This window comes from Aplysia californica, unplaced genomic scaffold (genome assembly GCF_000002075.1).
Source record: "Aplysia californica isolate F4 #8 unplaced genomic scaffold, AplCal3.0 scaffold01519, whole genome shotgun sequence".
NCBI lineage: Eukaryota > Metazoa > Mollusca > Gastropoda > Aplysiida > Aplysiidae > Aplysia > Aplysia californica.
The window spans coordinates 18,352-30,830 of NW_004798789.1; the positions used below are offsets into that span (position 1 = coordinate 18,352).

Sequence of the window (12,479 nt, forward strand, 5' to 3'; positions counted from 1 at the left end):
CCACTATACCACTATACCACTATACCACTATACCACTATACCACTATGCCACTATGCCACTATGCCACTATGCCACTATACCACTATACCACTATACCACTATGCCACTATGCCACTATGCCACTATACCACTATGCCACTATACCACTATACCACTATACCACTATACCACTATACCACTATACCACTATACCACTGGAAAGCTCATTACAAGTTTTGTGTAATAAGAAATGAATGACAGTACATGTCACTGTGAAGTACTTTTGATATTAAGGACAGTAAGTCAGGAGATTGCTACTGATGATGCAGAGTCCACATTAGAGCAGGCAGCTGATATCAATTTGTGTCAGTTGACCAATTTGAGAGTGAGTCTGAGTTAGTTGTCTGCCCCAATAATACATCTTGATGTTTTATTTGATCATCTTTTGAATTTATCGAAAGATGCGGTTGAGAGATCAGTCTCAGTATTTCCAGTTGTTACCGTTGGAAAACAATTTATTTTTTTAAAAAAAGCTTTCAAGGTATACCTGAAGTGCTGCATGCTCTATACCCTTTAACTTAATTTTTTAAAATTTTGTTACAATGATTTGCAATGGTTTTAGTGTTCTGCACCTAAAAATACGACAGCCTGACCCTCCAAAGCAAGCAACGTAATGTATAGAGATCTAAGAGCCAGAGTGAAAGTAAAAATCTCGAGATCTAGATCTAAGTTCCGTATTACATTTATTTTACCATATTTTCTAGGTTGGGGAGGACAAAGTAGAACTGTCATTATTCGTGATTATTGTAACAGAACCCCTTGACGCTTAACGGTATCACAACAGAGGGGGAACACGTAGAATTTAAAAATAAAGAAGTAGTCTGCAATGCCGTAGTTATAGCCCAAGAGTTTTGACAGACCGAGATTATAGGATCAGATCTAGGCTGTTCCAAGCTGAATACATTTATGGTTCATATTTTTATGAATAAAAACACCTTTGGTCAACTTGTTATGAAAAGTAGCTGCATTGAGGTTAAAAAGACTAAAATTTAAAAAAAAGATAAAATTGAAAATGTTTGAAACCGGAAGCAACATTACTACTTTCTGTTCCGATGGATAGAGATCTAGGTCATTTGGCTGTTCCGTCAGTGTGTATTGACTCCCGGGAAATGACCAGTAGCTTAAGTACATGTACTAATACAATGTTTTTCTCGGAAAGACCTGAAGCATGATCAATCTTAAACAACTAAAACGTTGAATTATTTATCAATGAGATGGAACAAACCACACGGTTGGTTGGCAGATTAGTTGTTGTTACGCGTATTCTCATCGTGATCCGCCCGCTTGCCGGTCGGTGTGCCGAGTGCCTCGACAGCTGCCTCTTCAGCCATTGTAACAGAAAGCGAGTTTCCCCGACACACGCCTCCACAGTTTGAAGCCCAATAGCGGTACCACGATAACAAATAGTTCAACAGTACTTGCTTGAATAAAACAAATATATTGTGAACTAGCTTTACGTGTAAAGCACATCTAAAAAAATGTTCAGAATACTGAGATTTTATCGAAACTTCTCAAAAGATTGTCTTTCCACTTTAAATTTTACCCATTTTTTCAAAAAAATCCGGGCCTGCCTAGTATGGGGGTAAAGGTCAGCTTTTGACCTTTCTATTAGGCCTAATGCAGCAGTTATTTCTGTACTCACTATCGCGACCCAGCAGTTTGTGACAGAAAAAGAGTGGCTGTGGCCAGGTTTCGATGCGAGCGCAGGTCGGACGCAAAATGCGTCATTTTCCCAAATTTTAAAGCTATATTAAACATACTTCCACACCTCTATTCTATCCATGAACAACACAGATATTAGAACAAAACAAGCTCTTCTAACTGGTTTTGATTTCATTCAAATGAAGCAATCATGAGTGAAAAGCTAGGTTTGTGAAGTTGATCACTACGACAGTTTTCCTCCTCGGGAAGAACGCTACTTGCCGCGATCGGCGCACCGTTTGTGGTACCTAGTACTATGTTGATAGACGAAGCTTAATCTAAAGCACAAGAAATTTCAGTATATTCTGTTTTAAGCATCCACAATATCATTTGCAGCCATAGAGAGTGTAAAAACGTGAACAATGAAGGTTTCACAAGAATGAAATCAAAATTAGAACAGCAAATAAACAACCACAAAAATTCACAAATAAGGGCGTGTGTCCATCTATCCAAAGATTGGCCGTTTTAACCCTAAACGTGTGCAATTTAAGAACACGTACAGGATATTACATGTAAATGATGGGACCACCCACAAGGGGCCTGTCGTCAGTGTCAGTGTTCGTGGAGACGCGCTCTATCGCATCATTAAATGACATACGCTATAGAACCAAAACAAAACAAAAAAAAGTAAAGAAAGAAAAAGAACACATCAGATCAACAACAAAAGAATAACACACCAACAAATTAAAACACAACAAAGAGGAAAAAACAAAAGACAAACAGCAATATTAGTAAGTAATGTCCTACCTACATTCTTGGCATGAACACAGCTGTACATGGACACCTTAAAGTTGTCAAAATACATGTCTATTATGTTATGGAGTAGATTCTAGTTCTAGCCTTTTTTGGTTGAAAAATGCAAAAATCGCAGCCACGATTTGCGGACCAAAAACTGCCAAAAATCACGGCCGCGATTCGCGGGTCGCGGACTCGACAAACGCAGATGCTAGATGACTAGACGGAAGTGAAAATAACTTTCTGTCTAAGTAAAAGGTTTCGGTCGCCTCTGTCTGCTCCAGACCTGACAGCTGAAGGAGATGATGTTTAGTTTTTAGTTATACATGTAGTAGAGTTTTTACGGCGTTCACAATTGCATAAGGTCATATGAGCGCCAAAGAGTGGATGTCAGCAGAGAAGTCCTTACAGGGAATCAGGATTAGTATGCTCACCTTTCTAGTTTCAACAGCACAAAGTCTGCATCGACTTTCGACTATCAAGGCACCCCGGAAATAGCGGATCACAAGAGTATGACAATCATACAAAAGAAGTAGATGAAAAATGACGGCAGTAAGTTGTAAGGATTAGGAAAGAAAAAGCAGCAGTTCTCAGTTGCAGTTCAGGCACAGTTTTATGAGCATGACATTGTTAAATGAGCACATTTACAATTCTACTGCACTTAAGAACATGGTAATACCCGCCATTTGGGAATGGTCTACAGATGGTTTGGTTCTTTTTTTTTTCCTTTTTTTTTCTTTTTTTTGTTTTGGGGTGTGTGTGTTGGTTTGTTTGTTTTTTTTTGTTGTTTTTTTTTGGGGGGGGGCGGGGGGGGCGGGGGGCGCCCTGGTGGGTGAAGAAGCTGTGCAGTGAGCGTGGTGCCTGTCTTTCCCACATGGAGTTCCCGCGTTTCTTGCTGCTCCCCCAAACACTTGACTTTCTCTCTCTCCCTGCTTACTGTTTACCCTCCCTCTCTAGTCTCCCTCGTTATCCTAGCACCTGCGTTTGTTGCCATTTTTTTCTCTAAAAGTTGCCACAAAAATGGCAAAAGTTACCATTAATTTTCAAGCTCTCAACTCTCTCTCATGACGCATAGCAATACGTTGATACTTAATCTACAACATCAGAATTTTTTGTATTCTGTTTTAAGCATCCAGAATATCATTTGTAGCCACACAGAGCGTAAAAACGTGAAAAATAAAGGTTTCACAACAAAATGAAATCAAAATTAGAACAGCTCATAAACAACCACAAATTAAACCCTAAGTTTTTTTTTCATCTTTTCCCGGAGATTTTTGTCTCCAGTCACCAAACCTGATGCACTCCGTCTCATTATAACCCCAACAGCTTGCCACCATCCCATCTAGTAAATGGCGGAAACAAAGGCTTAGTCATAGTCATAACTAAAAAACTTGGTTCGTGAATAGTTCCGAAATTTAAAAAAATACTAGCACTAAATAACAATAAAACAAAACAGTTGTCGCTAGTACTGGACGCTTGCAGCGTACTATTGGGAACAGTTATTACCGCCGGACATTCCCGGTGCCCGATGGGGTTCAAAGAGTTAAAAAGAGTAGGAACAACATCAAATTAAATTACATTTACGCTATATATATAAACACACACAAAAAGAAAAAACCCACATCAGAACAATAACAAGAAAACAATTCACACACCAACAACGTAAAACACAACCAAAGAGGGAACAATAACAGAGAAAAAGCAATAGAGAAATCTAAAAGGATGTAATGTGGAAACATTTTTTACAAAATACGAAACCAACGTGGTGGCAACAAGTGAGAAAGCGACAAAGTGAAGTGGGAGTGAAAATAAACTTTCTTTCTAAAAGCAAACAGGTTCGATTTCTTTCTTTTTTTCGATATTTATTCCCCTTTTTCGATATTTATTCCCCTTTTTCGATATTTATTCCCCTTTTTCGATATTTATTCCCCTTTTTCGATATTTATTCCCCTTTTTCGATATTTATTCCCCTTTTTCGATTGTTTTCCCTAGGCGGGGTTATCGTTTACAGTGGAATCCTGTTATAACGAGAGGGAGGGGACCGGTGCGAAATGTCCGTTATAGCAGGATTCTCGTTACAAGGGATCCAGTAATACATTCAAGGGAAATAGTAAAGTAGGCCTAATCTATGAGTTTGGCGTTCTGTTTATTCCTTTTTGTATTTCCCCTGATGATGATTTGTTCAACATGATCTCTAGTTCTTACTTGATGAAAAATCGAATTAGGTTTCTTTCTCTAGCACTAGCAATGTTGACAGCTCGGCGTTGGCGATCAGAAAGAAGGGCCCTGGCTCTAGGCTAACTCGCCCGCTGTGTTGTCCCTCACCCCACCCCACCCCACCACACCCTGTTGTGCGTTGCGTCTGCTTGCGCACGTCACATATTCACCCCAACTATCACAGCATTGTGACCTCTCCATCCCCCACTAGAGAAGTGAGAGGCACGGTATGCCTAAATCATCTAGACTGGGCTGGCCTATCACGCGATGCGTTCTGCTTGTCTGCGCATGCCACACCCTCCCCACCCATTCGCTCCAGCCTTCATTGTTGGTTCGCGTGGGTTCTCCCATTCTTTGTTTCGCACGATCACCAACAACTTTCTCAACTGGCAAGGTTTTATAATATGTTTAATTGGTCTATGCGCTGTGCATACAGCAGCAATATTCCGATATAACCGACTCGCGTGACTGTATGATTGCGCAATAGCAGTATTTTATTTATAAAGATAAAGAAGGACAAAAAACGGGGTTTTAGAATAGTGTCTTTATAACAGACTTCTCGTTGTTTCAGGACTCGTTATAAGTGGACTCCACTGTATTTGTTTTTGCTTTGTTTCGTTGTTGTTTTTTGGGGGGTTTTCTTTATAGCAAAAGTCGCGGCGGCGATTCGCGGACGCTGATGCTAGGTTACCCTTCCACTACCACACCGTCCTCCCCGCCCCAGCAAACAGCGCAGAAAGGAAGAGAAAGATCACACAAACGATGGATTGAGGAGGTCAAGGAAACCCTGAGAAATTATAACATCCCAATTGAAAAAGCTGCAGGATCTGGCCTGCCATAGAAATCTGTGTCTGCCCTTGCCGTGACACCGAAGGATGGACCAGTGATGTCAACAAAGTACACACACACACACACACACACACACACACACACACACACACACACACACACACACACACACATACATACGCATACACACACAGAGACACATATACACACACAGACACACACACACAGACACACAGACACACAGACACACAGACACACACACACACACACACACACACACACACACACACCTAGTAGTGAGTTCTCTGTACACCTAGTCTCCCCACTCTGTACACCCAGTCTCCCCACTCTGTACACCCAGTCTCCCCACTCTGTACACCTAGTAGTGAGTTCTCTGTACACCTAGTACATGTAGTGAGTTCTCTGTACACCTAGTACATGCAGTGAGTTCTCTGTACACCTAGCAGTGAGTTCTCTGTACACCTAGTAGTTAGTTCTCTGTACACCTAGTACATGCAGTGAGTTCTCTGTACACCTAGTAGTGAGTTCTCTGTACACCTATTACATGTAGTGAGTTCTCTGTACACCTAGTAGTGAGTTCTCTGTACACCTAGTACATGTAGTTAGTTCTCTGTACACCTAGTAGTGAGTTCTCTGTACACCTAGTAGTTAGTTCTCTGTACACCTAGTACATGTAGTTAGTTCTCTGTACACCTAGTAGTTAGTTCTCTGTACACCTAGTACATGTAGTTAGTTCTCTGTACACCTAGTAGTGAGTTCTCTGTACACCTAGTACATGTAGTTAGTTCTCTGTACACCTAGTAGTGAGTTCTCTGTACACCTAGTAGTTAGTTCTCTGTACACCTAGTAGTGAGTTCTCTGTACACCTAGTACATGTAGTTAGTTCTCTGTACACCTAGTAGTGAGTTCTCTGTACACCTAGTAGTTAGTTCTCTGTACACCTAGTACATGTAGTGAGTTCTCTGTACACCTAGAACATGTAGTTAGTTCTCTGTACACCTAGTAGTTAGTTCTCTGTACACCTAGTACATGTAGTGAGTTCTCTGTACACCTAGTACATGTAGTTAGTTCTCTGTACACCTAGTACATGTAGTGAGTTCTCTGTACACCTAGTAGTGAGTTCTCTGTACACCTAGTACATGTAGTGAGTTCTCTGTACACCTAGTAGTGAGTTCTCTGTACATCTAGTAGTGAGTTCTCTGTACATCTAGTAGTGAGTTCTCTGTACACCTAGTAGTGAGTTCTCTGTACACCTAGTACATGTAGTTAGTTCTCTGTACACCTAGTAGTTAGTTCTCTGTACACCTAGTACATGTAGTGAGTTCTCTGTACACCTAGTAGTGAGTTCTCTGTACACCTAGTAGTTAATTCTCTGTACAACTAGTACATGTAGTGAGTTCTCTGTACACCTAGTACATGTAGTGAGTTCTCTGTACACCTAGTAGTGAGTTCTCTGTACATCTAGTAGTGAGTTCTCTGTACATCTAGTAGTGAGTTCTCTGTACACCTAGTAGTGAGTTCTCTGTACACCTAGTAGTGAGTTCTCTGTACACCTAGTACATGTAGTGAGTTCTCTGTACACCTAGTAGTGAGTTCTCTGTACATCTAGTAGTAGACTACGGTCTCCCCACGTAGTAGGTTCTCAGCACACACCTGTGAGTGACCTAGATTCTAGTCTCCCTCTGTCCTGGGACCAGCACACTGTGGTGGTGTGGCCGGAAGATCCAACGCCCGAGCCGCACGTAGTTGACCGGAGTTCAATTCTCGCATGGAACGTAAGTTTCTGTTTGACTGATTTCCTGTCTGTGTCTAGCAAACGGCCGTGTCCCTCTCTCCCAGGTTGCCGTGGCAGACACGCTCAGAAGCCCGCCTCCTAAATGACCTACATTCAATGTGTAAGTGGACGCGGGCGTAAAGCACCTACATTGAACAAACCAACAAAACAACTTTCTACATGTAGACTACTGTTGTGTAATGCAAATGTATCTCAGTAAATGATTATTTCCTTTTTTCTCCCCACCCCCAAACCAGAGGTGACAGCGTCAAGAAAAACTGACGTCACCACCGACATCCTGAGTCAGCAACACCGACTGGCGACACAACTCTTCCCACCCCTCACAGTCGGACCTGCCCCTCCCTCCCTCAGACTCCCTCCCACCCCCTCCCTCAGCCTCCCTCCCTCCCACCCCCTCCCTCAGCCTCCCTCCCTCCCCCCCCCCCTCCGCCTCATGCCCCCGCCCCCCTCCACGAGCACTCGCCCATCACGACCCACATTTCTGGATGACCGGCGCCGACAGAGGCACAATACCCCCCGTCGTCTCGCTGCATAGGCCTTCGGGCTTCCAAAAACGAACGCTGAATATTCATGAGGACATTCTCAGCGGCTTCAGAGTTTTGCAACTAATCAACAGCCCCGGTTCGCACGGTGTCTAGATTGTATTCAAATCGTTCTAAAAAGTGCAAGTTATCCAGAGGTGGGCGTGTTTTCTCCACTGGCGAGGGCCTGTCGCCACAGAGCTGTGCCTGGCCACAGCAGGAAAAAAGTGGACATTGAGTGGGCAACCGTCCGCGCTATGACGAGAAAACACGTGTGCTCGTCCAACCGCCTTCGTGACGTCACACACGTGGGTGTGTGGCTCAAGTGGGAGTACAGTGAAATGACTGTCACAACGCCGTCCGATCTCGCCATGTTGATGTTATGTAACAGTAGTAGATCTAATTGGACAAAACTGTGCTAGATCGAGCTGTCTTTGATTGGTACATTGTGCTTTGTCATTCGCTGCATTTGATTTGTGATTCCCTTTATTTGATTTGTGATTCGCTGCATTTGATTTGTGATTCCCTTTATTTGATTTGTGATTCGCTTTATTTAATTTGTGATTCGCTTTAGTTGATTTGTGATTGGCTTTGAATTGGAACTAATTGCTTTTTGCTCATCAATGTCTGGAGCTGGGAATTTTCTGACCAAGAGAATAGAATTCTTTTCGACACCAGGGTTGGGATTTTTTAAGAGCTAAGTTTAGAATTCTTTTACATGCCGAGCTAAGAATTCTTTTCACACCAGGTCTACAACTCTTTTAGATACACCAAGTTTAGAACTTTTTGAGACGCCAAATTGAGAACTTTTCAAAGGCTAAATTTATAATTTATTCTGACTCCAATTCTAGAACTATTTTAGACGCCAAGTTTAGAACTCTCTTCACCAAGTTTAGAACTCTCTTCACCAAGTTTAGAACTCTCTTCACGAAGTTTAGAACTCTCTTCACCAAGTTTAGAACTCTCTTCACCAAGTTTAGAACTCTCTTCAACAAGTTTAGAACTCTCTTCACCAAGTTTAGAACTCTCTTCAACAAGTTTAGAACTCTCTTCAACAAGTTTAGAATTCTTTTACTTTTAGCCACTGAGATTAGAATTCTTTTGGACAGTAAGTTTCGAACTCTCTTACTTTACCTGTAAGTTTCGAATCCATTTCGCCCCCAAGTTTGCGCGGAGCACGGTGCAGGGAGGCCGACAGTGTAAGACAGGCCAGGTGGGACCGCCACACATCGTCCGACCTGGGTTGTCCAACCTCCCATCTGGAGGACGTGCGGGCGAGAAGATTCCTGACATGTGAGTCTGCCCAATGCATGCCATCTTTTTCCCCACTCAATCTGACGCAGAACTTTTGGTTTCCATTTCCAATCCCACAATCCACTCTTAATAGTGGTGCCTTTGTGTGGCCAAGCTTCGGGACACGTTGGGACACTTTTGTAAAATTGCCTGTTAGTTTTTGGAGTTTTCTAGAGCCCTTCTCGGAATCCTCCAGTCAGGGAGTGAGAAAAGTTGAGCTCAGTTCTGTCCCTTGAAATGGCGGAGAAAGAATCTGGGTTTGCCAAAGAGGACCATCCTCCACCAGGCTACCCAGGGTCCGGGTTCGGATCTGTGGAGAAGGAGTGCGCGTTGGCCTGTTCGTCTGCTAGAGGTGAGTCAAAGACAACCGGACATCACGTGGCCAGGCGTGGACAGCTGGGAGATAGATCGGTGTCCGGTGAGCGGTCAAACAAACACCAGCCGGCAGCGCTAGAAGGAGGGACCTGGCACACACGCGCCAAGTCTGTGCCGGCCGGGGGCGAGCGTGGTGTCACGTGGTCAGATGGTGCCACGTGGTCAGATGGCGTGACGTGGTCAGATGGCGTGACGTGGTCAGACGACGTGTTGTCCGACGGGGAGTGTGATGTCAGCACTTTGGGCGCACCGTCTCCCTTCACGCCACACACCGGACGACGCAGCGCCCCCGTGTTCACCAGGAGAGGGTTCGGAACAAAAGACTTCTGGAACTACGGCTACACCAGCATCAACAAACACCTGAAGCAAGGGGCCGCTCAGCATGGCCGGCCACAGTCTCCTGGGCGGGAGTCAGGCAGGGGGGGCGTGTGGGGCGGCGGGCGGGTGGCAGACACACCCAGCTCTGGCCGCGCCAGGTCCCAGACATTGGGAGCTGTAGGGAGCAGGCTGATCAGGACACTACAGGGCACGGTGGGGAGGGTGGGGAAACGGGGCGGGGGGAGACAGAAAAGCGAGAGGGGCGTGCCTGTCATCAGTGACGGCGTACAGGTGGCGGACGATCATCGGCGTCCAAGAACGGTGTCACTGTCCACGGGGGTCAAAGATTACTTCAGTGACCACGACACAGACTCCAGGCCGCGCGCTCTGCTACATCAGAATGACGTCATGACCCCAAGCTCTGTGCCTCGCGCCACGGCGGGCCAAACAGCAACAGTCGGCGCCGAGGACGGAACAGGCGACATGGGAAAGCTTCTGGAAGAATCAGTGGGCAAACTTGTGGACTTGGGAAGCGGTGTCCGGACATACGGCAGTCTGGGGCAGTTATCTCCCGCCGCCGGCAAGGAGCCGTGGCTCGGGGGTGACCTGGTCAAACTGCGGGTGGCGCAGTCGGTGCGGGAGTTGGGCGGCGGTCTCACTCCGGCCGGGAAACAGAAAGTGAAAGATCTGGACCGCGGCGACGGGGGGAGTGGCAGTGACGAGGACGACGAGGAGAAAGAAAAAGACGACACAGAGAGTAATGAGAGGACTGGCCTACTGGGCGAGAGGTCGGAAGATTCGTGGTCGGGGAAAGAGGTGAAGACGGCCGTCTACCTCCGCCGCTGGTACCTTCTCTTCCTCTTCTCTTTCTCCGCCCTCGTCTGGAACGCCGTGTGGTCAACGTGGGGGCCCATCGCCCAGTCTGCCAAGCTGGTCTACGGCTGGACGGACAGCAACATCGCAATGTTCACCTGGCTCGGCAACGCCCCCTTCCTGGTCACCATGTTCCCCATCGCCTACCTGATGGACGTTAAGGGTACGTTTGTTACTGTCGTCTACCTGATGGACGTTAAGGGTACGTTTGTTACTGTCGTCTACCTGATGGACGTTAAGGGTATGTGTGTTACTGTCGTCTACCTAATGGACGTTAAGGGTATGTGTGTTACTGTCGTCTGACGGACGTTAAGGGTATGTTTGTTACTGTCGTCTACCTGATGGACGTTAAGGGTATGTTTGTTACTGTCGTCTACCTGATGGACCCAAAAGGTACGTTTGTTACTATCGCCTAGAGGCCACCCTGTGCACTCTGCCAATCTCTTTCATTCATGACGGAGTAGGAGCCAGCTAAATTTGTCACTATGGAGAAGCTAAAGCCATTATTGGCACGATTTGACTGAATTCATCAACGTAATTCTATTGCTACCTTCAGATCCAACACATTAACATTTGTTTACAAGGTCATGAGTGGAATCGGTCGACTGTTCCAAAACGGTAGCTCTTGTCCCTTCATGTAGAGAGATCTGCCTGCTCCAGACTTTCTTCCCGGGAACTCGATTGGCAGAGAGCTCCTGGTGTTATGTGCACAACAGAGGGGGGGGGGGGTTCTTTAGTAAACGTCCACCTTAGTGAGTTATACGATTTCTTTCAATTTGTGTGCAGCAGTCGTTGAAAACATACCCATTATAATTTATATTTACAAACAACCCTCCAAAAACACAACAAAGAAAAACCCCCAGTAGTTTCTTTAAAGATGGTGGGTGTGTGAATTCTCGTCCATGACACTGAAACGTAACCAAACACCCCCCCTTCCCCTTCCCTCCCCTCCCACTCCCTTCCTCCCCTCCCCCTCCTCCCCACTCCCCTCCCCCTCCTCCCACTCCCTCCCTCCCTTAGGCATGCGTGTGTCGATGGTGCTGTGTTGCGGCCTCACGTTCCTGGGGGCGGGGCTACGCTGTGTGCCGGCAGACGTCGACACAGCCACCTGGTGAGTACACACGGCCACCTGGTGAGTACACACGGCCACCTGGTGAGTACACACGGCCCCTGGTGAGTACACACGGCTACCTGGTGAGTACACACCAAAGGTAGACAATCTGGTGAGTACACACCAAAGGTAGACAATCTGGTGAGTACACACCAAAGGTAGACAATCTGGTGAGTACACATCAAAGGCAGACAATCTGGTGAGTACACACCAAAGGTAGACAATCTGGTGAGTACACACCAAAGGTAGACAATCGGGTGAGTACACACCAAAGGTAGCAGTAGCTAGTAGACAATCTTTGGTCACATGTCTCTTTCACCCGAAGTCTTTCCCGCCGCCATGCACAGATAGTGCAGTAGAGGAACGACAAAAATACTCGAAGAAAGGAAAAAATTGCAAAAGAAACAAAAAGTATCGGGATGTACATAGAATTAGTTCACTTTCAACATACTAAAAATGTACATTCACGCTTTAATGGGAAATGCTATTTTTAGCTCATGGCGTCATCGGGGTCAACTTTATAAAAAATATATTTTAGAACATAGTCATGTTGCACCTCGTTTGAAAGCTCGACAAAAATACTGTTTGAATATGTAATAATGAAAAAGTTTGGAGGCCAAATAGGAACACAAACACACCAAATGGAATTTCACAACAGTAGATCGTGCACGTTCATCATATCTGGTATTT

The 12,479-nt window shown here is 45.3% G+C and overlaps 1 protein-coding gene across 1 annotated transcript in view; it reads left to right on the forward strand.

Moving 5' to 3' along the window:
• Window positions 1-7,731: 7,731 nt before the first annotated feature.
• The window catches only part of LOC106013920, a gene marked incomplete in the record, with an annotated part of 10,778 nt that continues 6,030 nt past the window's right edge, over window positions 7,732-12,479 (forward strand). Inside the window, 2 exon segments of the mRNA XM_013090792.2 lie at window positions 7,732-10,841; window positions 11,699-11,789. Of these exon segments, the coding sequence (XP_012946246.2) occupies window positions 9,350-10,841; window positions 11,699-11,789 (1,583 nt within the window).